General features: G+C 47.2%; 1 protein-coding gene across 1 annotated transcript in view; it reads right to left on the minus strand.

Moving 5' to 3' along the window:
• Nucleotides 1–27,287, minus strand: part of LOC101516767 (guanine nucleotide-binding protein subunit alpha-14) — a 99,811-nt gene extending 72,524 nt beyond the window's left edge. The window contains exon 1 of the mRNA XM_004591785.2: nucleotides 26,804–27,287. Within this exon, the coding sequence (XP_004591842.2) occupies nucleotides 26,804–26,930 (127 nt within the window). The 5' untranslated portion in view covers nucleotides 26,931–27,287. The remainder of the gene's footprint in view (nucleotides 1–26,803) is intronic.
• Nucleotides 27,288–27,842: the final 555 nt, after the last annotated feature.

Here is a 27,842-nt window from a genome sequence, read left to right on the forward strand (position 1 = left end):
AAGTTAAACAGTGCGATCCAATTGACAACGTATACATTTATCAAAACACCATGTCATATGCCACAGACATATACGATTTGTACTTGACCCTTTTTTAAAACTCCATCTTCCCCTGAGTGGTGCCCTGCCTCTGCCTGGAGGAGAGGCGCATTCTGATCTCTGAAGACCAGAGTCCCAGAGAAGCACCCGGGCTCACGGCAGGTACCACGTACTGCTGTCAGCTCACACTCTGCCCATACTGTCCACAACACTCCCAAGCCTAGCATAAAGATACACGAAGTTTGATCGTTTCCCCACACCCTCATTTCCTTACAAAGATCCACGTTACACGAAAGTAACAAGCTTGCAGGCCTTTCTCGACCTGTACACTGTTCCGGGACTGTCTCAGCCATGAGCCTCAGGTGGGCACAAGAAAAGGTACATTTTCTCCCCATTAGTGGATTTCAGATGGCCTGTGTACCTGCTCTTTCACTTAAAAAAAAAAAAAAAAAAAGGAAAACTTTCACTGCACAAATACAACTACTGACAAGGCTTTAAAAAAAAATCAATCTTGGTGAGCAGGAATTACTGACTTCACTTCTCACTAAGCTATAAACACAGAGCAATGGGCCCTGCCCACAATTCAGGTGTGGCCACGGCTCCCACAAGGGGCCAGTGGGTGACGGAAGGGGAGACCCACGGTGAAACTTAACATACACTTCAAGGCTTACCAACACTCTCCCCTTTCTTATACTCAGTTCTCCGTGCTCAGGGGCAGGTCACATGTTCTGATAAAAGCCAACTTCTTGCAAAATACAAGATCAAGATACGCTTAGGCAAACATACGTGTACGTATAATCGTCTAGAGGCTCTGTGTAATAGAGACTATCATTTCAAGACGAGTGAAGATACAATGCAGTATGCAGCTCTACTCCCAAATCAAAGATGAACTCGGATGCTGGACTCTGCCATTTTCCATGCCTACAATGTCAGGATACACTTAAATAACAAAAAGGACGTATGACCATTTATGAAATACTATATATATAGGGGAAATCAGTGGGTATTGGAGTTTTGGGGAGGTGGGGAAGGGAAATTCCAGAGCCTATGGAATTGTTTCGCAAAATTTAAGTAAAATGCAATAAAATAAATCAAAACAAAACTACAGGAGGAAAACGGTAACAGGCCACTCTAACAATCCCAGATCCTTGTCAGCAAGTACACAGGATAGAAGTCCCTCACAGCAAATACTTGTCAACAATGACAAGATCTAAGTTTTCATAAAAACCACACTAGGAAGGGCTCTATTAACACTGCCCCCAGCCATCACAGCCACTAATTTATAACCACTATCTTTATTCCTTGGAGATAATATACTGAAGACCGTCAAATAGCCTGAGGGGGCAAGAACTCAGTGGCCTGGTCCATTTCCACCAGTCCCTCCATTCATATCATTTGGAGCTTCTTTCTCCTACTTAAATAAAACTTGACTTCTATTCTCACTGTGAGTCTGGTCTCATTCATTGTCACCAATATCCGGAGTCATCTCACCAGTTCTCATGTAACTATTTCCTGGTGAATCCACAGAAACCTTCAGAGGAGAATTTCTCTCAAATTCGCATCTCTCTCTCTCTCTCTCTCTCTCTGTTTCTTCATTTCCATCTATGAGAAAGACAGCGGTAAAAAGATCTTCCATCATTTGGTTCACTCCCCAAAGGCCCACAACATCCAGGACTGAGCCAGACTGAAGCCAAAAGCCCTGAAGTCAAACACGGGTGGCAGGGACACAAGCACTTCTGCCATCACCTGCTGCTTCTCCAGGCGCACCACAGCGTGCACTGGATCCTGTGAAGCAGCCAGGACTTGGGTCAGGCACTCCTGCTATGGGATGAGAATATCTCAGGCAGCAACTTCCCCTCCTGCCCCAATGCCTGCACTTCCTTCCAACTCTCTCCCAACCCTTTCGAAGAAAGGATCTTCACACGATAATTACCGAATGCTAAGTGAATGCAATGACTTGGAGACGTGCACAGTGTCTAGAACGAAGACCCATTCAGCAGGAGTCTTTGGAACTTTCCACAGGGCTCCAAGTCTGTTTCCTGGTAACACCCCTCACACATCGTGTATCGGAAGAGACTCAGAGGAAACTTGGTGCACACATGTTCTGATGAGATTTGTGCTTTCTCTCTGCCATATACCATGATGAATGTGACTTACAAAGACCTACTCAGAGAAGAGGGCAGGATGCTAAGCAGGAGGGCAAATGGTGTGGTTCAAGCTCTGATTCTTGACTGACGAAGTTTCTTCATGTTTCCGAAGAGGCTGAACTAATACTAATTCTTCCTTCTTTTCTGGTTCCAAGAGCTGACTATAAGCAGCAAAAGGAGATAAAAGACCAAGACCATCGTTGGAACCAGCACTTCTCAATAAATTTAATGTATCCCGTAGAGAAGCATCTTTTCCTGTTAGTAAGGGGAGGGATGTGTGACTCAAGCAATAAGGGAATTCGGGAAATGTTTACCAGTTCAAGATTTTAAGGTGGAGAGCCCTGAAATGAAACAACAACATTGTAGAAGACAAGAATTCTGTCCTTTTAAGGCCTTAACCCAGGAGAAGTCAGTCTAACTGAGCTGGGGAGAAAAAAAATCAGTTCAGTTTTGGAAAAACGTTTTCTAAAAAGGAGATACAAGCATATCCGCTACAAAAAACTCAACTGAGAAGGCAATTCTCCAGTTCCTGGGATAATAAGCCACGTTCTAACTCAGTTTCTCCTCTTTGAAGTGTACTTGCTCACTAATCTCTTCGAGGCTAAGCAACACTTCTCCCTACAACCCTACTGAGTTGCTCGTTATTTGGGGGACAACTAGTTAGTTCATGGACATCATCCTCTTGATTATACCAAACTAGAATCTCAACCTCTTTGATTCCTTCTTCATTAAGATGTGTAATCACCCTCCCGTCAGGGCAAAAACAGCCAGTTTCATTGGAGCAAGTAAAATATCCAAGGGGAGGAGAAGGGAGATAGAGATGCTGTAGAGACTTAAACCCCCGACAAAGTTGTCGTATCCACAAGCAAGAATGTGGCCGAGACACAAGCAGACAGGAAGCAGACTTAAATCCCTAACCTGACAGTGGCAGGTGTGTGGTCTCAGTCTGCATTGAGCCTGGGGTTTTTATGAACATGAGCAGGGGGTTCTCTCTCTTCCTCCCTCTTAGATGAGGGATTTGGGCTGTGAAATAGTCCTAACCAAGACCCTCCCGGCATATTCCAACCACCACAGTTCTTATCTCTCTGAGAAGCCAATGACTCCCTTGGCGCCATGACTATAACATTGTTGGACCAGCTGGATTGCTCAATTCAGTGAATTCCTTTTGATGAGGGACGGAGACAGTCCTGCTTTCTGGACTTACTTTCTTTAACTTTCCTTCGGCTCCTGTTACACACATAGGCTAACATGTACCCAGCAGCCTTACCCTGTGTCTCAGGCTTATAGATGCACCCAAGCGCAGATTTGGCACATAAACACATCAGATGGAGTGTTTATTGGAGTTCATGAAGGAGTCAGACCTCTATGCTTCAATAACTTTGACCTCCTTAAGCCCTCCATTGTGGACTGAATGTCTGTCTCACTTTCAAAATTCCTATGCGGGCGCCCTAGTGCACAGTGTAGCAGGTGGGACTTTGGGAAGGTAATCCCATTTACCTCAGACCCTGATGTTGGAACTCCCATGATGAGCTCAGTGCCCTCCTACAGGGAGATGGGGCCACCAGAGCTTCCTGTAGGACGTAGCCGTGCTGGCATCCTGATGCCCATCTCCCAGCCTCCGGAACTGGAAAATGCCAGTTGGTTCAGTTTCCAGGCCACGACATTTTGCAGCACAAGTTCATCAGGCCATCTTCCTTTTCTTGCCTAGAAACTCTTGGGTGTCCATAGAATGATTTGAGATCTTCTTGGGCTTCAACAGTCCATACGAAAAGATAGGCCAGATTGCCACAGAATGAGAAGACTCTCAAGGTCATCCCTGGCTCACACAGGCAGGAGATGTCAAGTGAGAAGGCACGGGCAGGAAATCAGAGTGATGCTACTGAATCCTGAGCACAGAAAGCACCCAGGTCAGTGGGCAGGAGGAGTGACGGGAGCAGACGCTTTGAGGCAGAGGCATCCACGGCATTGGGGTGTGGGCTGGACCGACGCAGGTTTGCACAGATGGTGTGCAGGGTTATGCAGGTTGACAGGATTTGCTTTCACACACCTACAATGTGGTATTTTATATAGGGCGGAGTAAACCAGTGAGTTTCCTAGAGAATCAACTTTCATGCCTCTTGTGCCAACTCCTCTGGCTGCTGTTTGCTCTTTGTGCCTTAGGGCTGTTGTAACCCAACACCACTGATCACTGACATGTGTCTTTGCCAACAGAATTTGACTTTTTCCAGCTCTGAAGAATAAGAAATCCAAGATCAGAGTGCTGGCCGATTCAGTTCAGAGGGTGCCCCTCCGGCTTGCAGCAGCAACAGCCATCTCACGGTGCCTCACATGGCAGGGAGACAGAGAAAGTTCTTCTTATGAAAAATCCCACTGGATCAGTGAGCAGCTCTCATGACCTCACTTAACCCCAACTTCCTCCCCAAGAGTCCAGCTACAAAATACCTTCACACTGGGGATTAAGGGATTAACACATGAATTTAGAGGGACACAGACATTCAGTTCAAACAGTTCCTCCCCTGGTCTTCCAAAAATCCAAAATCCTTGCCTTTCTTAGATGCAAATGGCATGAGACGCTTGCGAAGAGCCTTACGGTATGATGCCGCAGCCCACATCTCCCCTTACAGCCAGGAGCCCCAGGTGCCACCTTAGCACGTTCCTTAGTGAAAACACCAAGCCAAGAGAATGACTCCCTGGTGCTGTGAGCTAATGGAATTTACCATACTAGATTTTGAACTTGAGGGGAAGCACAGCACCCTTTTCTTTGGATTTCTCCCTTTCAGAATGCCTGTGTCACACTGTATTTTCCAAGCATGTAACTCTGGTATCACAGGTTCCCACCTTTCAAGGAATGACGTCTGGGGATGCCCCAGGCCTTGGGCCCCTCTCACCTGACTTAGCTGACACTCAGATGAGACAGACTTCAAGTAGACTTTTGGATGAGCTGTTCTCTGGGAAGACCCGGGCGCTCTGGATTTCTGCAGGAGTCTGCCCACGTGACTCTCTGGAAGGACAGCCATGCATGGGCAGGGTCACCCTGCTTTGCAGAAACTGGGACTCCAGCCTTAAGACACAGGAGGAACTCATCTGCTTTCTGGGCCTGTGTACGTGGGAACTGGCAAGTTCGACAACCTCCAAGCTGTCTTTGGGTCATTCTTCCCCCTCCATGAAGAATAAAGTATGTTCACAACCAAATGGTCCTATCAATCTGTCAGAGAATCTAACGGACCCAATGTCATTCTTTGACGCTCTCCTATTTTTTTTTCCTGTCCCCTACAGTCTCAACTGGCAGTACTTCAGTTGGCACACATTTCCTGGCTTCTGCTGGGATAGCTGATTAAATCCCCAGCTCACACCCAGACTAAGCTCCTTATCCAGTAGTACTCAGCCACACTCCTACTGATCTCGTCCAGAAAATCTCTCATGTTTTGCAAATGGATAGCATGAGAATGTCCTAAGTTCTCAAATTCTGGTTTGTGTTCATTTAGCAATTCCCGTTTCATTTAACTTTCATCAGTCAGGACAAACTGTCAGTCCTCCAACACTTCACGTAGGTATCTCCTCAGCTAAATACCAACTGCATTGCTCACGGACTCTATCCCCACAGAACTGTAGACCCAGCACACTTCACATTTTCTTTATTTACCACTTCTTGACAACCACTTTTCCTCTAGTTTACAATAACCTGTTCCATGTTTCTCCATTGGGATTATATCAAGAGAAAAATTGCCAGCTGGGACCAAATGGGGACAAGAATAAGATCAAATGCAAGGAGAACATTGAAGTGCTCGGGTTCTATCTTTACCTTCGTAGGCTGGCTTTTCTAGAAGAGTCTATTGATGTTTGCAGTCTTTCTAAATATGGTGATTACTTCTGATGTTTTGTTCTGAGCCTTCATCAAAACTGTCCTTAAAATCCATATTCCTAGTAGACATCCTCAACCCCTCTCTATACACGGCTCAATTTCAAAGTCAATTCTGATGTTTTGGGTTATTGCAGCCATGACACTTGAAAACCAAGTCTGTTCTTATTCGACAAAGACACCTTAGCAAAATACTTGACTCAGTACCTTAGACAATGCACAGTTCTAGAGACTCAGAAGCCCAAGGTCAATGTGCTGGTAGATCTGACTCCTGGAGAAGAACCACCTCCTGGCCTTCAGACAGGCACTTAACTTTCCTGTTAGGTCCTCACACAGCAGAAAGAACCGACTCCCCGATGTCTCTCCTCATAAAGCCACTCAGCCCACTGAAGCAGGTGCCACTCTCAAAACTTCGAATCCTATTTACCTCCCAAAGGCTCCACCTCCAATGTGGCCATATTGCAAGTTGGGACTTCATTTATGAGTTCGAGAAACAAAAGCTTCCAATTCAGAACAAGCTTCTCCACACTCCAAACTTAAAGCTAAATACTTCATTATCCAATACAGCAATATTTGAATTTGATCAAAGATGTGAAATCATATAGGAATGCCTAGCAAAAATAGTTCACAAGAATGTTGAAGATTGAAGAGTAAACCAAGAGTCACTTAGTAACAATATTTGCGTTACAAGGCTGGACTCGTGCATGCCAAGGGACAGGAGATTCATAAGTGACTGTCCTTCTCCTGTCTCGTGTTAGAAAGCCTTCCGGTTACCCCATTTGAAACAACGCAGACGGACCATGGAGATGTTATCCTACAAACAGTAAGCCAAGCACAGAAAGGCAAATACAATATGATCATACTTACAAGTAAAATCCAACATAGCTCAGAAACACAAAGCAAAAGGAAAATAAAATGGTAGTTCTCAGAGTTAGAGAGGAAGAGAAGCCAGCATGTGATGGTCAGAGGGCACAAAAGTTTCGGTTTCAAAAGAGAAACAAATTCGGGGAACCAGCGCTGTGGGTTGCAGCTGATGAGGGAGTTGTGACGCTGGCATCTCACATGGACACCAGTCCATATTCCAGCTGTTCCTCCTGTGATCAGCTCCCGGCTCATGGCCTGGGAAAAGCAAGGGGACGGTCCGGCTACCCGGTCCCGCCTACTCACGTGGGAGGCCTGAAAGAAGCGCCTGGTCTCGACCCAGTACTGACCCATGTGAACATTTGGGCAATGACCTGAAGATGGAAGATCTCCATCTGTCTCTAACCCTTTCAACATGAATCTTTTTAAAATGGCTTCTGATGTAGCACAGTGCTTATGCTAACAATATACTATACACTTCAAATTAACTAAAAAAGCAGCTTTTGTGATAATTTTACCCCTCATTTATGCCTCAGGATACACCCCAATACTGCAAAGCTGCTTTATCTTTTAATAAAAGCTTCTTTATTGGAAAGGCAGATTTGCAGAGAAGAGACAGAAAAATTCTCTATCCACTGGTTTATTCCCAAATGGTCTCAATGGCTGGAGCTGAGTCAATCTAAAGCTAAGGGCTTCTTCTGTATCTCCCACATAGGGACCCAAGACTTTGGGCCATCCTCTGTTGTTTGTCCAGGCCATAACCAGGGAGCTGGATGGGAAGTGGAGAAGCTGGGACACAAGTCCATGCCCATGTGGGATCCGGGCGCATATAATGTGAGGATTAGCTTTTTGAGCCATCGTGCTGGGCCCTATGACAGGTTTTAAATGACTCTTTCATAGGCTGAGTTTGCTGAGGATGAACTGAACTTAAAGAAATTCCAAGACGACTTATTGTGTGCTAATGGTGTGTCATTCATCGCGTTCACTTCTGCATCTTTTTCCTTCCTGAATGAAATGAGTGAAACTTGCTCATTAAGGACAAACAGCTATTTCTCCCTATGGAAGAGATGAAAGGGCGGCTAGTAGCATAATTGGAGTAGCAGAGGTCATTCTATACTTCATGAATTAGAGTAAGCCAGGTTCTGCTGCAGTAATAAACCAGAAGACTTCAGTGGCTTAGCAGAAGGAAAACTTCTCTTCGCTAAGAAACATCCAGTTCAGTACACAACATGTTCATGGCTGAACAGTCCTTCCCCAAGTGGTGTTAACACAGAGCAACAGACATGGTTCCTTTAGTAAGTTGGCCCTCACTGAGCCAAGGTCTCAGAGATGACTCAGAGATGGTGAGGATTCTGAATGGGAGTCACCAATCGGGTCTGGAGATGGTGTACAGAATTTCTACCAATCTCCAAGTGATCAAAACGACTCAGGATGCCTTCATTGCTATCATACAGCAAGAGTCACCCTATCCTGGGTACCCAGATCACGGGGTACCCGAGATAGAGCCTCATAGTATTTTCTCAATAAACACAGGGTCTGTGTAGTTCCATGTCTACACTGTATTGCTCAAAGAAACTTTAACATAGTTAAACCGCTACCTTATGGAATGCCACAGGCAACAAACCATTCTTAATTTTCAACATATATCCTCAAAAGGTCCTTTGCTTATGACCCCCTCTAAAAAACAATCACCCTCAAAACTCTGCTAGTGTTCAGAGAAGTAAAGTAGACATGAGATCAAGGACATGAATGTTCAATTGTCTATAAAGTGGCTGGTCCAGGAGGAGCTCTTCTAGAACCACACAGACCAGGATCTACCCATACTGGGAAGAGTTAGCGGTATAGGTGCCGTGATACAGGCACACACCAGTCAGGAGCATGCTGCTCCTCTGTGGCAACTGGAACAGAACGAAGAGAACTGTGATGTGAGCTATTCTTACCACACACTTCAGTCGAGGAAGCAGTGAAGTATTCCAGAGGCAAGCCCCTGATGACTAGGCTGGAAGCCACAGCAAGTGAGGAAACACCTGAGCCAGGGGTGAGTTTACTAACAGGCCTAGGCATATTGCAATATTTAGCCTCTAGTACAGGCATGTTGATGTTCACCAACTGATTAATAACCTTGATAACAGCTACTTCCCAAACACAGAACCCAACCTTCTAGCAATAAACGACTTCTTTGAGTCATGAATCCTGGCACCATCACTTTATCTCACTCTTCATAAGTATCATAAATGTCTTACCTATATCCAGATTCAGTGTGGGATGAAAGGAAACTACCTCCAGCTCTCTGAATTATAGTAAGTTCCCTTCTTCGAACAGCTAAGGTGATAAATCCCTCTTGCTCCAGTTTCACCCCTGATTTCCACAATCATATGGCTGCAACAATCTGAAAATGTCTAACAATTGAACCATTGGTTATGTTTACCCCTGTCCAGTGCCAAACCTATTCAGCCCTCACTCTTCCCGTCCCCATCTCATAAAATTACATCACATGTGGCCCAGGTGCTCAGGCCCCAAACCCACGCAGCATGCCAGTTCGTCCTCACACGCTCCTGGATCATTCACCAATATAGCTAGCCATCCAAGTCTTCCTTCACCAAATGGACCAAACCTAACCAATCTAGTCAATCTCCCCACCTTGGCTCACTTTCTTTAGTTATCACAACATAGGCAAGGCTGGACAATGTATTGAGGGTAGAGGCTTATTCCAGCTCACAGTTCCAGAAGCTGAGAAGTCCAAGGGCTTGGTGTTAGTCAAGGTCTCATGCTGCTTCAATCTCTGGCAGGAGACAAAGGGGCAAGCCAGCAAGTGTGAACGAATAAACGCAGACAGGCTGGACTTGTTTCCATGAACCCACCCTGCTGAGAAAGGCCTCAATCCTTCGGAACTACCTAACCACCTCTAAATGCCACTACAACACTGCCACTACAACACTGCCACTACAACACTGCCACAAAAGCCATCAAGTTTCAACATGAGTTTCAGAGGGGAAATCCAGTGTTTAGACCACAGTACACCATACGCCTATGCTAATCCAAGCCACTATAACAGGTCACTTAGACAATTCTGCAGTACCTGGATTGGTGTTCTGCCACTATTTACTGAATATATCCTACATTCAGCCCAGCAATCCGAACTGTCTCCTTAAAAACACAATTTTCTTCCAGGCCAACCTCAGCCTCTCAGTGTTTGAAATACAAGTGCCTATTCCACCCACCATGCTTCCTACCAACCCCTATCATTCATCTCCAAATACAAAACCTTCTTGTTCTTCCTCAAACTCAACTAACACATTTTTCACCTCTGACTGTCTCCACAGTTACAACGCCATGCCATTCGTTGGCACCCGGTCTTCATTTAGTTTGTCCCCCTCTCAATTCCACCTTTGCTCCGGAGCCTCCTTCTTGGAGCAGTCCTGTTGCAATCAGTCTTCCAGGTCTCCAGTATCCACTCTGGGATCACTCCATTCCTCTTTGAAGCCATCCCATGTACAGGATTGCTCCCCTGCGGCATCTAGGGACCAACAGAGCAGAGCACTGGGACTGTTCTCTCTGGAACCTGAGCAGTACAGAACAAGACAAGGTCTCACAGCCGACTCTTGCACATTCGGAGGACTCGTTGGTTTGTTAGAAACTCACTAAGCAGTCATTTTCTGAAAATCTGATGTGCTGTGTTTTTGCTTTTTATCTTTTCACTTATTTACTGCGGGAGGCAGGGAGGGGAGGGCAGAGAAGGGGAAAGGAGAGAAGGGAAGGGAATAAAGACCGACTTCTAATCTGCTGGTACACTTTCTCCCATGTGCAACTGGAGGGACTAGGCCAGGACAGAGGAAGGACTGAATCTGGTCTCCTACGTGAGTGTCTGAGACGCAATCCCCTGAGCCATCAGCAGCTGCCTCCACTGGCTACACACCCATGAACTGGAAGCTAGAACTGAAAGCAGAATGAGGATTTGAACCCAGGCACTCTAGTATGGGATGAAGATGTCCAAAGTGTGTTAGTCCCTGCCCATACCCCCATGCCTGTATGTACTACACGGTCTGCAATCCTTACAGGGTGATTTCATCACTGGCTTGTCAGAAGCTTACAATGTTTTCTCCGTGCTACTGAAGCAGAGAGGAAGCAAGCAATCCCAGTTCATCATTCCAAGTGCCTGCAGGTGCTTCTCATCACGGCCTGCTAAGGTTCCAGAGCAGAGGTTTGACGAATGACCCTTCACTGTGGTCTTGTTTTAAGGCAGCTTTGGGAAGTTCAAAGCTGGGTCACTCAGTGTGGGAACCAGGGCCCCAGAGGAGCTGACGAGCACTTCAGATGCGGATACAACTGCAGAACGATCTGCCAGACATGTTAGATACACACCAGACTTTCTCTTTAATCTTACAGATTACATTTTGCACATGTAACAGATTTCAAACACTGAGAATTTTGGCACAATGGTAAAATTAATTTTGCCTATATTTACTTTTTGAAAAAATCTTGCTCCTTCAACATGTAAAATTACACATGTGGCTGACACTGGCAGCTCACCTTCAACTTCCACTTAACAGCTTTGGTTTGGAGGAACCCAACGACCCCACCAATGTCCCCCTGCACCATCCTGGGAGGCACAGGAGCATGCGCCAGGCCCCCTCTCCACTGTCCTACCCAGCCACAGATTCTCTATAGCAAGTTCTCCTCCAGGAATAGAGAGGAATGGCGTAAGAAAGCCCTGGAACTCAGCTCCACAGAGAACACTAGGACTTTGTTCTCCTGGCTTCAGTTACCTCGCCAGGAGATACAAGACGCATATTGCAATCTATGGTTGTAAGAATGAGACGGATACAGAATGGCCTGATACGCAAGTTTACTGCTATTGTTCTAAGTGTTCATACGCTTTAAAGTAAGTTGAAAGCTAGAAGACTTTTGCTTAGAAGAGTGTTTTTCCATGCATTTGGATGTTAACATAATTTTACAAGTACTAGTCATACTACGAATTCACTTCTGTCCTCGACAAACCTGGTATGGCAGATGAAGATTACTGCATATGGGGAGAGGAGCTTTCTCTGGCCCTTGCCTGCTTCCAACGTTGGGTCCCCATCCTCTTTTGTAAGGACCATCATGATTGCTCCAGAAACCCCTCATAACAAACATATGAACAAACAAACTAGAATAGACAGAGAACAACTAGGAAAGCTTAGAAACAGACAGGAAGCGGTCAGCCGGGATGCACTTATAACTCACTGGGTGGGACACAAAGATCAGTTACTCCTCACTGGGGTGTTGAGGATTTCTCTGCACACCCCTCCCAAAAACGTTCACCTAAACTGTTGACATTTGTCCTGTTATAGTTATAGAGTTAGACTACCCGAAAAACAACCAGGTTTAGCAAAATCATGCTTCAATGCTATAAAATGCTAAATACTAACACTGAAATAGACAAGAGACAGCTGAATAGCAATCTATAGCCATTTTAAGGTATATAGAACATGGTTGAATATAAACCAAAATTGAAATGTCTATGAGGAAGTCACAGGTTTCGGTAGAGAACTTGCATTTCCCTAGTAACATATTGGTTAATCAATACCATGTCAATTAATGCCATAATGTTGTAAATGGTTGTAAATATTATGTTGGGTTTTTTACTTGATTGGGATGATACTCTGCTGGTTCTACCTTCAGACCAGAGAGGGTCTCACCAAGAAGCCATGGAACTTACCAGGACAATAAGATGCTGGACTTTATGATTGGTCAAAACCTCCAATGAAAGAATCTCAACTGAATTTGAACTATGGAAATGCAACAAGGTGGAGCAATCTGCCGTTGGGGGAGGGGAGAGGGTTTGGGGAGGGGCGGGGGGAATTCAAGTGTATAAAAAAAATGTGTCACATAATGCAATGAAATCAATCAATAAATAAATTTTTTAAAAAAGATTACTGCATATGAGAAGTCTCATGCTATGTGAAAATTCCAGCACTGTTAGAGAACAAAGGGCTATGAGAACTATGTCTGACGTTGGTCACCAAGGTCAACAGCAAGAGATGGGAAATCCTAAGTTAGCTACAGGGACACCTTGCACACACATACTCCTATACAGCCAGCATTTGCTTGGATCCATCAGGGCAACTAACACCTCTACACTATGATGTCAGGGTTACCATGGAAACTCAGAGCTGGAAGACTTTATACAAGCTCCCCATTTTCCTCATGAGGTGCCATCATGCTTTGTGGCTTCTTGCTACACTCAAATTACAAGCCCTCTGGGACTTATACCAGAGACTGATAATTTAGCCACATGGCTTCAGACAACATCCAGCTCTTTCAAAATCCAAAAGCATTAAAGGGAAGAGCAATTGATTAGATAGATGACGCAGTGAGCATTATGAAGTGTTTGAAATTTCGGAAAACATACAAGTTCGCAATAAGGGAACAGACGCTTAGCCGAGCACTTAAGATGCCCGTGGACCACACTGGAATACCAGGTCTGCTTCCCGACTCTGGCTCCTTAACATCAGCTTCCAGCAATGCGGACTCTGGGAGGCCGTGGGGATGGTTCAAGTAACAGTTCCTGGCTTCCAGCTTCAGGACTGACCTCATCCAGCCCAGCCAGCCAGCCAACCAGCCTCTCAAATTTTAACAAATATTTCTCTTGATAGTTTTGGCAGATACTTTGAATTTTCCTATGAACTGTGCATGCATGAGCACACACACCCTTTTGTTTGATGAACCTGGTTCTCCTTAGAAATAAAGTGGATATTTACATAAAAAGTTTAGTTGCTCCAAAAGAAAACCTGAGACCAAGATACTTTCCTTGGATAAGTTTCTGGCTATTTCCTACCTGCACCAAGATAAAATATTATGCACATTACTGGTTTAATTTTCCTGTGGCAAGCTCAAATGGTTGTGGCAGTGCTAACTTCAAGTTAGCTGGTGGCAGGTTTAAGAAAATGTCCCCATCTGTACACATTCGCCAACACACACACACAGAATGGACTGGCTTCCGTGCACTGAGCCTAATTGATAGACACCTTTGGTGTCTCCACTCAACGTGCTGATGTCGAACAAGCAAAAGCCTCTTAGCACTCTCCATACTGACTTCCATAGTGACTGTACTAGGCTGGCAGATTAGCAGGTGCACGGACTCAGAAGTATTGGCTCATTGCAAAGTCCTTCAAGATCTCCTGGCTAGAACCAAGTCATCACAGGGCATAATGACGGAAGACTCAGCAGGGGACAGGTGGAGTGTCTCACAAGCTAGCAACAGATTCTAGCTTTCCTCCCAAAAGGAGCACAGAAATAAAGGTTTTGAGCAGAATAAGCCAAATTACCTTTTTTAAAAGGTCATGCAGGCTGCATGTGAAGAATGACTTGGGGCAAGAGAGTGCTAAATGAAGAAAAATTGAAGATGAGCACAGCAAGCAGAGACAGACCAAAAGGAGGCTTGGTGGGGATTGGCTCCCCGGGCTGGACTGTGGCAAGATGCTCGTGGGGATGGCCCCGGCTGGCCTGTGGCAAGATGCTCGTGCGGATGGGCCCCGGCTGGACTGTGGCAAGATGTTCGTGCGGATGGGCCCCAGCTGGACTGTGGCAAGATGCTCGTGGGGATGGCCCCGGCTGGACTGTGGCAAGATGCTCGTACGGATAGGCCCCGGCTGGACTATGGCAAGATGCTCGTGGGGATGGCCCCGGCTGGACTGTGGCAAGATGCTCGCCTCGGGGAGACAGACCCACCACGGTGCTGAGGCCCCACCACAGTGATGAGGACTCTGCGGTCAAGTTGCTGGATTCAAAGCCTTCCTCTTGCAGGCCCAGTGGCCCTCACCTTAGAGCTGTAGTTGTCTATTAGAATGGACAGAGTATTAACTGTACATCAGATGACAAGGACTAAATGAGATCAGAATGCCTGGGAGAATGATTGGATATGTAAATACTGTGTTATGGCTTTCATTTCTATTAGTATTGGCCACAAGAGAATATCAAAATAGACCTTAGCTTCTGGTTGCAGCACCTGTGTGGTTAATGGTACTATTTATTGATGTACAATAGGTAAAAATGCAGGATTGAGAAAAGAACAGCTGATTAATTTTGAATGTGTTTTGTTTTTGCTTTTATATGAACATGTTTAACCTTCTCACCTTAAAAATTTAAAAAGGGGTATTTCCATGTTGTTTATTTTCCCAAACATTTAAAAACATGAACTTGGAACTCCAACACCTGATAGGCACTACTTGAAATAACACCAATTAAAAAGATTTATGCCAACAAATGCAATACATTTGCATATGAAGCAAATAATGTCACTGCAAAAATCCCAGTTAGTGCAATATAAGGCAGTTACATCTGCCAACAGTACGTAATGTTGATTTCTGCAGATTGCGGTATGGCTCTTAGCACACTGCTATGGTTTAAATGTCCTCTCAAATCTAACATGAAATTTAGTTGCCATTTCAATGACTGCAAGAGGTGGGACCTTCAAGGAGATTAAGCCTTGTTACTCCATCCCCAAGAGTGGACCAATGCATTGTTGCTGGAGTGGTTCTGTTATAAAACCAAGCTCACACATGCTCACGTGTTCTCCTGCAGTGGAGCAAAGAGGATCAGCCCTCACCAGGCCCCAGCACCGTGTTCCTGGACTTCCCAGCCCTGGAACCCTCACTAAAATAAACTGTGTAAAGCACCCAGTCTCAGCACACAAAATGTCAACAGCAACTTGGTTCCTAGAAGTGTGGCTACTGCTCGAACACACACCTGATGTTGTGGAAGTGGCTTAGATGCAACAGTGGAGACAGCCAAGATAGATGAGAAAGAATAATGGGGCAGGGGGTGGAAGAGGGTGGGGAAAGACGTCTCTGTGAATGGAGCATTAAGTAGGACTCCGGGGAGCCGTGCCTTTTCTCAGAAGAGAAAGAGGGTGGTAGGCACTCAAGTGGCAGTATCAGCATTGGTGGTCAAGGGGTGGTTGAAAGGCACCATGGTTGAGATGTCACCTGGGGTGGGGCTCCTGCAGGCCACAGCAGAGGGCCTGGAATGAGTCCTGGCTCCTTCCCCCAGTGCCAGCCTCCTCTCTTGAAACAGATGGCTTTGGTTCCCGTCATCCCCCTGGGAGACTTGGTTTGCATTCCTGGCTCCTCGACTCAGCAGCCATGGCCACGGTGGGCATCTGGCGAATGAACTGGCGTATGGGTGAGCCCTTGCTCTACCTTTCAGTTAAAGAAAACAAATGCAGAATGCTAGTAGAAAACTTGACCGTAAAGGCCACTGTAAGGCAGCCACAGACAGAAAGGAGCAGTGGAACAGGGACAGCCGCAAAGCTCAGCTGTGTCCAGGGCCGAGGACTTCCGAAAGCAGCAGCTTAGAACAATGAGCCAGAACATCTGGCTGAGGAAATACCTAAGAAACAGGCAGGCAAGCTGATGCATGACTACTTCTAACAAGATTAAGATGTAGGAGGAAGTAAGTAAGTTAAGGGCAGAATTTATAATTAAAAGCAAAGCAGAATGATTTGGGAAATCCATGACCCGGCCATAGAAAGTGAAAAAATAAAAAAAGTATCCAAGAAAGAACACCAAAGTTGAAGCTGATCAATCCTTTGCAAAAAAAGATTGGCATGTGGGCCCTGTGCAGTGGCCTAGTGGCTGAAGTCCTCACCTTTCATGAACCAGGATCCCATATGGGTGCTGGTTATGTCCCGGCTGCCCCACTTCCCATCCAGCTCTCTGCCTGTGGCCTGGAAAAGCAGTAGATGATGGCCCAAGGCCTTGGGACTCTGCACCCACGTGGGAGACCAAGAGGCTTCTGGCTTTACACTGGCTCAGTGCTGGCCACTGCAATCACTTGAGTGAACCAGTGGATGGAGGCTCTCTTTTCTGTGAATCTGACTTTCCAATAAAAAAAGCCAAGAGCTTCTTCCAAGTCCCCCACATGAGTGCAGGTCATTTGACCATCCTCCATTGCTTTCCCAGGCCTATTAGAGAATTCAGAGGCGGAATGGCTGGGACTTGAACCAGCACCCATATAAAATGCCAGCGTCACACATTGTCTGACACCACAGTGCCAGCCTCTTACATGAACTTTTTTGAAGACTCCTAAAGGCATGGATAGTCAGATACATATTTTCAGTTAGCCAGTATTTTAGCTGGGCTCATGTTCAGCACAGTAGGTTTATTGAGAAACAAAGCTCTCACGGAGTTCGTTCAAGGTCAGAAACTCACCCATTGCCTGTCTGTGGTACATCCACAGTTACTCAGACATGGGGGAGCACAGGCTTATCTGCTCTTCTCTTAAAACTTTCTATGCATTGACCAGCACAAATGCAAGAGTCCAGTCTTTTCAATGTTGTAGCAGAAAACACCACTTGAAGTAGAACCCGTTGGGCTGATGGCAACCCTTCATGGTTTCTTCTCCAATTTAATTTCCGCACTAAAATTCAACCCACGAAGCCAAGTACTGCATAATTAACTACAGCAGCATCTCCTTGTTTTAAATGGCCACTCCCTGGTAAAGGAAATACAGGAGAAAAATCAATCACCTTCTCTCCTGGTTCCAAGACGTGTTCCTACACAAAGTCAGTCACTTGTGCCCGAGACGCTCTTGCATTGAACAATACATTTACTGTAATGTTTGCTTTCCTGAAAAGCCATTTCCAAATCGCTAAGATGCTGTATAATCAGTGTTGCCTTAGAAACCAGGAAAAGCAACAGGAAGACTTAACCGACTCAATGAATCAACAGTTCCTGCTAACTGTGCCCTGTGTCTTCTGCCAAGTCTCACCACTCGGCTGGACCTTCTAGAATCTGAAAGACTGGCACTTAACGTTTCTCCAACTCTCTAGTAAGCGGCCAGCTTTCAAAATGTTTCCGTCAGACAAGGACCAATACGTTTATGAAAACCAAAATTAACAAATACTCTAATTCCACAGCAATGTTAGTTTCTAAATACCCGTTTTGCGCTCCTGGTCTGGTCTGGTTTGACCGCCTAGTATGGGCTCACCCTGCACTTGCAGGGCATTAACTGACTATCTACCATAAAGATGTTGGGATTCCACAGATAATTTGTCACCCTGTTTTATTTACAGGGTCACTGATAATTAGCTTACTATTTTCCTAGTAAGCAATGGAAATGAGAATTCTAGAGTGACTCAAACTGAAGCTTCTTGCCCTTGGCAGCTCCTGGAGCTCAACGGCATAGAGAATCCACCCGATGAGAGCTGCCAACGCACTCAGCAAGGCTTTGCAGGTGAAACAAAGTTTACCTTTCTCTGGATCATGAAAAATTCGCAAGGCCCAAGAATGCATCAAACATTCATTGGAAAAAACAAGCCAACTTGACCATCACAAATATTTCTCTTGAGTGGAAGTTACAAGCAGTGTTCTCTGGAGGATAAAATGTTCGCCAAGGTCATCTACACAGGCTTGTTCCTCCTAGAATATTCTTCCTCAACACCAGTGAGCTCATGACAGTGTTGGAAGTACTTAATGGTCATCAGCCATAAAGTTGTTGCAGTTTATAGGAGCACAACATTTTGAGTAGTACAGTAAAATGCCATGGTTTATGAGAAAAAGTGGCTAATTTTTGGTTTCTGGAGTAACTCATGCCAAGGTAAAACACACACTTCTTCTCTATCGCCAGCCTGGCACTTTAGGGCAAATGCTCAAAGACCCAGGATTTTCTCCTGGGCCCACCATGTGGGTACAGGGGCCCAAGCACTTACGCCATCCTTTGCTGCTTTCCCAGGCCATAAGCAGGGAGCTGGACTGAAACTGAGCAGCCAGAACACCAGTGTCCATGTGTGACACTGGCATCACAGGCTGAGGCTTAGCCTACTATGCCAGGGAGCTGGCTCCCAGACACACAATGCTTAGCACTGGGTTATAACCGCTTATGGAGTTCTGTGCATGCCTGTAGCCTAGGCACAACAGACTCTGTCATACAACCTAGGTGTGTAGTAAGTTCACTTTGTGATGTTCACCCAAGGAAATCACCTAATGATGCATTTCTTAGAATGCATCTCATGGTCAGGCCGTGTAGACAGCATTTTGCTGAGAAGGGCCACCAGCAGAGACTTCGAGTGGCTGGTCCTCCTGGCCACTTGCCCTCTGGGAAGTAAGTGTTGCATCATGACTTCCTAGGGACAGGGAACTGACCTGAGCCCAGACAAGGCAGCCGTGGCATAAAGGAGGCTACTGTCTGGAGGAGGGCATAAGAGGCAGGCAAGAAATGTGGACCCAGGACACAATACCTCTGATGTCTTCATTTTCACTGTATTGTGCTCATGAAAAATGAGTTCCCATTTAGAGGAACTGGGTCATGAACTGATCCAATTTCTCCTCGTTTTAACTCTCAACCCTTTAGGCTTGTCACTTTCTCACTGCTGTGCTATTCAGTTCCTGGTTTTGCGCCACAATTGCGAGAGTATCACTCAGTCTCTAGCTCCTAGACCCTCCCCAGGTAGAAGGGACGCTTTCCACCTGTTGGAAGGAGCAGAACAGCACTGGCATCCAGCTGTTGCAGTCACTGAGCCCTGGGGTTGAGTAACCAAGTGGCTGTACACTTCACCTCACTCAGATACCAAAGAACATTTCAATTTTGTAAGACTGGAACCGCTTAGAGAATGACTTTCCGTATTTTATCAATAATCCCATATGCATTCTCCTAGCTTTGTTGCATTAAGAATTATGTTCGAATTTGATCATCCATTGTTAAAGCCGTTGTTGCTATTTGAATGAACACCAAAAGTACCAGAGAATAAATAAACTACTCTCTATGCCGAAAAATTTCGGTTTTATCATTATAGTCTTGTTTGACGGTAAAGGTTCTTTAGGCTATGAAAACATTGAGGGGCTGGCACCGTGCCTCATGTATCTTTGCCTGCAAGGCTGACTTCCCGGATTCAAGTCCTACCCGTTCCACTTCTGACCCACTCGCCTGCTAAGGTGCCCGGCACAGCAGAAGATGGCCCAAGCCCTTGGGTCTCTGCATGAAGAACCAGATGAAGCTGCTGGCTCCAAGCTTCAGGCTGGCCCACTCCCAGCTGAGGGCCATGCAGAAAGGGAACCAACAGAAGGAAGATAACTCTTGCCTCTCTCTCTTCAACCCTTTCAAAACCAAATTTTTAAAGGAAAAAAAAGCATTGAAATTAAGACCAATGGACTAATTTTCTGGCCTAGCTATTAAGGGGATAACATGAGCACTTAGTTATCCCATCTGTAATATGGGTATATCATGCCTCCTTTGAAAAACAGTTGGTATTTTGTAGCCAACTGGTCCATATCTGATTGGTAGATACCATTCTGGTATGTCAGTGCGTATACATATAATTCAGTGATTATTAAAAACTATTGGCCCTGGGCCAGGATATAGACATAACCTGATCTCGTAGAGCTCAGAATTAACAAAAACAAATAAGCAAAGTAGAATTCCCATCCATTTGAAGACAAAAACCTATGAAGGAAAAAAGAACAGGAAGATAGAATTGAACAACTAAGAGTAAACGTTTCAAGGATGACTTCCAGGAGAATTACCAAGAGCAGCTTTGCACAGAGGGGACCTTCCAGCCAGGACATGAAGGTAGAGGAAAACCAGCAGTGTACACACAGAGGGACTGGGTGACAGAAACCAAGGTCCCAGAACAGAGCAAGTCCACAGAGCAGCATGGAGAAGGTGGTGGAGATCCCAAGGCAGAAAGCTTGGGCAGAGGGAGTCAGGACGGATACTGCGTGCATTCCAAGAGGTGAACAGCTACTAGGAACTTGTTCTAAGAGCACCTGTTAGAAGCTGACAAAGGAAGGCTACAAAGTCTTTAAATGGACCAAGAGAAGGTTGGATGCATTTGTGGAAAATCAAGGGGATAATGCAGTGGGGTGGATAGACAGGGATGGTCCAGCCCGAGATCACAGCCTCAGAAATAGCTCTCAACCCAACCCTGGTGCCTAGGTTCTGGGGGGTCTCCTGAGAAAATAGAATGACAAGAAACCAACCCGACAAATAGGATCAGGCCTGACATTTACAGAGATCTGTGTGTGTGTGTGTGTGTGTGTGTGTGTGTATGCACGCGTGTGCTTCCCTTGTCTCAAACCTTACAGTTAGATTTTTCTTGGAATTTCCCTTCACTGATCCACTTAGAAAAGGTACACTTATTCCTTTGCAGAATGGTGTCATTTGGGACCACCCAGTAGGTAACACCCATCTTTTCAGAAGAAGTAGGAGGCAGCCCAGCCACTTCCCTGATCAAGCCTGGCAGAATCTTAACAAGCACCGAAAATAAATAACACTGAGGAGTGCCAAGGGCCATTCAAAGCATTAATACAGTATAGTTCTTTTTTCTAAAAAAAAAATGTATTTTAATTTCAAAGGTAGTGTTATAGAGAGAGGAAGAGACTAATTCTCCATCCGCAGGTTCACTGCTCAAATGGCCAGTGGCTGGAAGTGGGCCAGTCCAACAGTGACAGATGCTTCTGGATCTCCCATGTGGATGCGGGGGCTCAAGCATTTGGGCCATCCTCCACCTCTTTACCAGGCTGTTAGCAGTGAGTTGGATCAGAAGTGGAAAAGGCGAGACTTGAATCGGCACCCCTATGACATGCCAGTGCCACACAGGCTGAGAATTAGGCTACCTTACCACAGCAGTGGCCCCTATCCAAAGCACTTTAAGAGCAATGACTCATCGGAGTCTCATACACCCACTTCGTGTTTGCTATTCCCATTGAACAGATGAAAAAACTGACGTTCAGTGATACCAGTAACTCCGATTTTAATATCCACCTGGACTTTAAGCCCAGCCTCGCTGACTCCACAGAATACACTCCTCATCGCCAGAGCACACTTCTTCCCCGCCACCTGGGAGCTGTGCACCATTGGAAGGCTCGAGACTATGGGGCATGACCCTGGGATGCCCTTGCAGTGGAGCTGCGGACTGAGTGCCCAGGGCAGCAGTTGTCACAGCCACACACAACAGCCACTCTGTTCCGCAGCCTGGCCCAGGACGGGCTTTTGCTGTGTCAGGAATCCCTGGTATCCCGCCCTTTGGCTCAGCATGTTTTCCAACTCCCATCGGTTCCGAGGCTCCTGCTTCCCCTCCAATAAATTATTCTTCTGCTTCAGTGATCTGCAACCAAGAAACTTGGCCAGCAGGGTTCCTTTAGCCGTCAGCAGAAAGCCAATTTCTCATAATGAAGGGTCAGGTTCCTGCGGAGGCCTCTGCGGCCCAGGCCCCTCCAGAGCCCTCGGACTTCTGACTTATTGCCTCCGACAACGTTTGCAGCCCAGATGCCCGACTGCAAGCAGCGCCAAGCTCCACCCATCCCCTGGCCAGAACCGACAGATCCCAGAATGTCCCCTAATGCCACATCAGGCCCTGGTCTGGCACAGGGGTGTGAAAGGCAGCCAAGAGGGTTCTCACATTTGACAAGGAGTGAAACCAAGACATATTGATGGCAGTGCCCTGGAGAAGGACACCCGCCCCACTGCCCTGGCCCTTGCCCTTTCCACCAGTTCCATTATTCACTTTATTTCCTTGCAACGCCTGGTGAGCATCCTTCGGAGGCCCTGGATGGGCTGGATTTCATGCTGCCTTGAGTAACAGCAGCCACCCCTCTCTGCCTCCCTCATTCCACCTGCTTCCCCACAGATAGCGGAGTTTTTGCAGTGAGATTTCCCTCTGCAGTTATCAGAGGAAAACAGAAACCAAAGGATATAGAGATCTTCTAAAAAGTAAAAAGACTCTGAAGGTTATGACATTTTTATACCATTTTCTGCCAAACTCCACTGTCAGATTTTTCCATCTTTATCTGTTCACATTTAAGAATCATTCTAGCTTCAAAAAATTTTCATCCTCTTATGACATGCTTAAGGGACTTGATCCTTCAGGTACTTAGCCACTGGGGATTGATTCGAATTAGCAGACTTGCTATCTTTATTTCATGCAACTTACACTCCTTCAAAGAGGAGGAAAGGTTCTATAGGTGCCTCAGAGAAACAGCTGATGCCCTGGCTGGAGAAAGCTGGATACACAAGGAGCCTGGATAATGGTGTGACAACAGATAACAAGAAGTATTCACGAAAATAATGGGGACACCTCATACCGACATGGAAGCCAGCTGCAGGGATCTCACTGCACAAGTAGAGTGCTCTGAGCCCCAAACGAGCCTGTGGAAGCTGTAAGCAATGGAGGACAAGTGAGGACAGACCAAGGCAAGACTCTTGTGGTTCAGTGTGATGTGTTAAAGTTGTAAAGTCATTGATTTGCAATCATGTCACACTGGATCCAGCAGGAATCGTCCGTGGATGCCGAACCTGCAGAGTGGTTTGATGAGAAAGAATTAGCTTGATCTTAGAGGGTGTCTCTCCATAAAAGACGATGGCCAAAAGAGTCAACATCCCAGCCCAGTTGTCAGCTCTAGCACTGCAACCGAGAAACAGGTGCATATTGTGTGCTTCCAGAAGCGAGTTCCCAGAGAGGATACAGCACCACTTGCCCAGTGTTCCAACCATCAGGATACAGCTGGACTCTAAGAATATCAGACAAATCTCACATGAAGAACATCCAGTTAAATTAAAAGGGGGAGCGGGGACTGTGTCGTTTGAAAATTCAATGTCAAACAAAGCTCTACTAGAAGTGAAGGACGTGCCACAAAGGATATACGAGGTAACTGACCAAACTGGGATATAGGTAATTGACTCAACATAAATAATCGTATCAGGAGTTAAAGTTCCTGAAGTTTCCTAGGTGGGCTGTATTTACCTAAATGATTATCCCTATTTTCAAAAAACACATTGGATTTTGTAGGTAAGTGGCAGAAGGCATGTCATCTGCCCTCAAATACATAAGAGAAACTGAAGATAGCATACAAATTAAAGTGAAAATGGGGTAAAAATTTGACCGTGGGTGATTTGGGGAAAATACACCTATGAGATCTGTACTATTGTCACTTCCAAAAATGTTACCAGATTAGCAACTGTTATCCAAAGTTCAAAACATCAGGGCACAAGGAACTTTTGGGAGTGACAGAAATGTTCCAGATCATGATTGTATCTGTGCACGTATACGAAGCACATCAGATCACACACAAGAGTGACTTCCACTGTACAAGTATACGTCAAGTTTATGTGGAGGCACTGGTGCTGTGGCACAGCACATTAAGCCACTGCATGCTGGGCAGGCACCCCCTATCAGAGCACCCATTTCAGTTCCAGCCACTTTGCTTCTAATCCAGCTCCCCGACAAGGCACCTAGGAAAGCGGAAGGTAATTCAAGTGCTTGGGTCCCTGCAACTGCATGGGAGATGAAGGTTCAGGTTCCAACTTCCAGCCCTTACTGGTGCAGGTGCTTTGGACAGTGACCAGTGCATGGAAACTCGATCACTCTCTTCCTTTCAAAGAAAAAGGAGCATTTGCAAGATCAAGTAAGCATTTGGCATCCTGGTGCACTGGTCTTGGCAGCTCTACTTCGAAACCAGCCCCACACCGATGTGCCTGTGAAGGCAGCAGAGCACGGCTCTAGTGCGTGGGCCCCCGACACCCACAGAGGCCTGGTTGGTGTTCCAGGCTCTGGGCTTCCGTCTGCCCCAGCTCCAGCTCTTAGAGCCATTTGGGGAGTAAACCATCTGATGGAATATTTTTGTCACTTTGCCTTACAAGTAAACCTTTAAAATCTCAAAAAGTTTATTTGAAAAGATGTAAAGTGTAAGATTCATTTTTTTCCCCAAGGATTCTGTTCATTTGAAGACAGAAAAGGGGTAGCTCTGGCTGGCCTCCAGGGACACATCCAAGACGGAAGCGGCTATCCAGTGTGGTTGGGTTATTCCAGCCAGGATGCACACAGCCACAGATAAAGCCGTGCAACCCCCTTGCCTGAAGTATAGCAAGCCACATTTAAACATCCGTACATTAACATGTTAGTGATTTAAACAAAAGCATCAAAGCCAGGAACATCCTGCTCCGAGAAGGTCTCTCCACTCTCCCAGATCCTGAGATCACTTCCTGTCCTCAGACACCTGCTTAGGTGGGTGGGGAGGAGGGAGGTCATTAGCAACTTATGTTCCTCTGATTTCAAATCCCTATTCAGCGGGCCTGCAGAGGCTCCGCTTCAGGCTCTGCCAACACAGCCCTCATCTCTGTGAAGACATCCTAACCACCATTCTCAAGAGGACCTATGAATGCTCCTCCTGCACCTTGACCTTTAGGAAGCATTCCTCCACAGACCACTGGGAAGAAGCCCTTGGGGCTGAACCAAGCCACGAGGAAGAACATACACCTGTTATTTCACTCCTCTGCCTTCCAGGAAAGGGCGGTTCTCACTCATTCCATCAGGAAGCAGACATTATCTGCACCATTTCTTCAGCTGGACTTCCCTACCCAGGAACATAACCTCCACAAGGTTTAGAAACCACATTTTTAGAAAGAGTTGTTCCTGTGGTGTTTTGTGCTACTCTCCATGGGGCATGATGAAAATGAGGGTCCTGGAAGGTGAGGCGACGCCTGGAGGGGGCAGGAAAGCATTGGGGCTGGGGCCTAAACAAAGCCCCCTAGACTAAACCGAACAGTCGGGCCGAACAAGTCACAGGTGCTTTATATCCAGGGACCAGGACCTGTCACCAATACAGCAGTGCTCTGCTCCGAGGTAACTTTTCATGGGAACAGTGAGCATTTGTCAAGCTTCAGATGCATTCCAGACGCTGGACTTTCTACATAGACATAGCTCTGTTAAGTACTTCAACATCAAACAGGGCTTGGCCTACCCTTGAAAACAAGACAGCAATCCAGCCAGCCTTGCTCCTCTCGGGGATGGGACCCGAGGCCAGCAAGGTGACAGACGCGCACCTGCAGACCATAAGCATTCAAACCAGCACACACAGCCACAATCCTTCCAATACAGCTTTATGTAGGCCTAGGAAGCCTGGTCCAATTAAGTCCACAGCTAGGCAGGTGGGTAGGAGCCCACCTCTTATCAGCGGGAGCCTCTTGAATGCACCTGTAGGAAACTCCACCCCAGCCCACCATTCCCCATGCGCCCACAGCCCCAAGAAATAGCTGCCGCTTTGGGCATCTCTCAGGAACAGCTTCCCAGTCCAACAGAAGGCTTGGGACTCTTAGGCCATGGAATTCCATCCAATCTTGGGGCAGGAGAGGCAGTCTGAGCCTTCTGGGAGGATACAACTCAAAACTCCTGGCCAGGTTTGCGGGACCCGGCGGGATAAGTCTGACGGTAGCACTGAGTGGAAGCCTTTATTTCACACTGACTAGACAGACTTTTCTAGAAGGATCCCAAGAGCTGGGTCTTTGTACTCCTGTTACAGATCAGAGGCGTAAGCAAAGATTGCAGTGTCGAGGGGATGGAATCCAAGACGCCGAAGTACCTGAACACATCCTTTTTGCAGGCCCACGCTTTTCCTTCTCCGTTGTAGAGGAGCCGACCGCTTGCCTGCATTCCCCAGGTGCGGAAGCACCGAAGAACTTAGCAGCCCCCACACCTGGACAGCCCCCATCGGCTTGGTTGAGAACTCAGGCTTTGGGCCACAGCTCAAGCCAAGCCATGGGCCAGGCAGCTCTTCAGCCCGAATCCAAACTAGGGTGCAGCAGAAACTACGTGTGCTGGAGCCCCAGCGAGGAGAGGGTGGTTAACAACTGCGACGGGTGGGGGTTGGGGGAGAACCAGATAGATGGGAGGGTGCCCGCAAGAAGTGTTAACATCCCAGCTCCGTTTGGGGATCAGAGAAGGCGTCTTCCAAAGACGCCCACCCAGAAGCTCAAAGGACGAATGTCCTCAAAGTTGGCTGCATTCGCGAGCCAGACTTGCAAAAGAGGACCTTAAGCGGCCTGGTTGTGAGGACGCGACGCGCAGGGAAGTCCGCAAACCAAAGGCGCCCGCCGGGGAAGAGCGGAGCCCGGGGAGCCCGGCGGGTTGTCAGGCGCCAGTACTCACCCAGCAGCAGCAGCTTGAGCTCCCGGCGGGCGTCCCTCCTGTCCCGGCGCAGCTGCCGCTCGATCTCGGCGCTGATGCGTTGCGACTCCTTCTCCTCGGCCGACAGGCAGCAGCAGCAGCCGGCCATGGTGCGCGCTGCACCCGACGGCTCGGCCCGGCACGGAGCGGGAGCGCGCCAATCCTCCGCCCGGCCAAGCTGCGCCAGACCCCGGGGTTTGAAGAGAAAGGCCGGTTTGGATGTCGCAATCAGAGCCTTGGATCTTCCCGGCTCTGCGCCCCAGGCCAATTAATGCCTCGCAGTGGCAACGCTCACTTGCTGCAGATCTGGGCTCCGCGCCTGAAAGTTGCGAGTGGTGATGGCCCGGGCGCGGAAGCTCTCTCTTCCACAAGCCGGGGCAGGGGACAGACGCTTATAAACAGTTGGGGCGTCGGTGTCCGGGCTGGCGGGGGATCTGCCGGGCCTGGGGTTACCTCGGGCAGGTGGCAGGCGCGATGCGGGACCAGGTGGGCCCCTGTCTGCAAAGTTCCAAAAACCTCTGTAGTGGCCACAGACTAAGAACCACAAGCACCAGCAGGAGGCCTTCCGTCTAGGTGACAAGAAAAGGCGGAGTGTCTCAAACCTGAAGCCCAGGCGTCTGTTCCAAGTGGCCCCCTGGGGGCGAGAAAAGGGACTAACCTAGCCGCGAGCTGGAAGGCCCCACACCTGCCTCTCTGGCTGTGGCGTCCTGGGGACAGAGGTTGCTGTAGCCAGGGCTTGCGGCTGCCAGAGCCGAGTTCCAACAGGTGAGTGAGCTGAGCCAACTCCTGACCTCCCCGGAGGCGGCGGCCAGGGCCAGTAGAGATCCGTCGGCAAGGGGACCCGGGGCGCCAGTGGCCAGGAGGTCTCTACCCGGGTCTGGAGTTGAGGCGTGCACGCCAGCCGGTCCTCCACGCACACCCAAGAGTCTTAGGCCGCCTCCTTTCACCCAGACCTCTTGCCGGACTAATGCCCTTTCCCTCCTGGTTGCAGCGAAGCTGAGCTGGAGCCAACTGTTGGCGC

Source organism: Ochotona princeps, chromosome 31 (genome assembly GCF_030435755.1).
Source record: "Ochotona princeps isolate mOchPri1 chromosome 31, mOchPri1.hap1, whole genome shotgun sequence".
NCBI lineage: Eukaryota > Metazoa > Chordata > Mammalia > Lagomorpha > Ochotonidae > Ochotona > Ochotona princeps.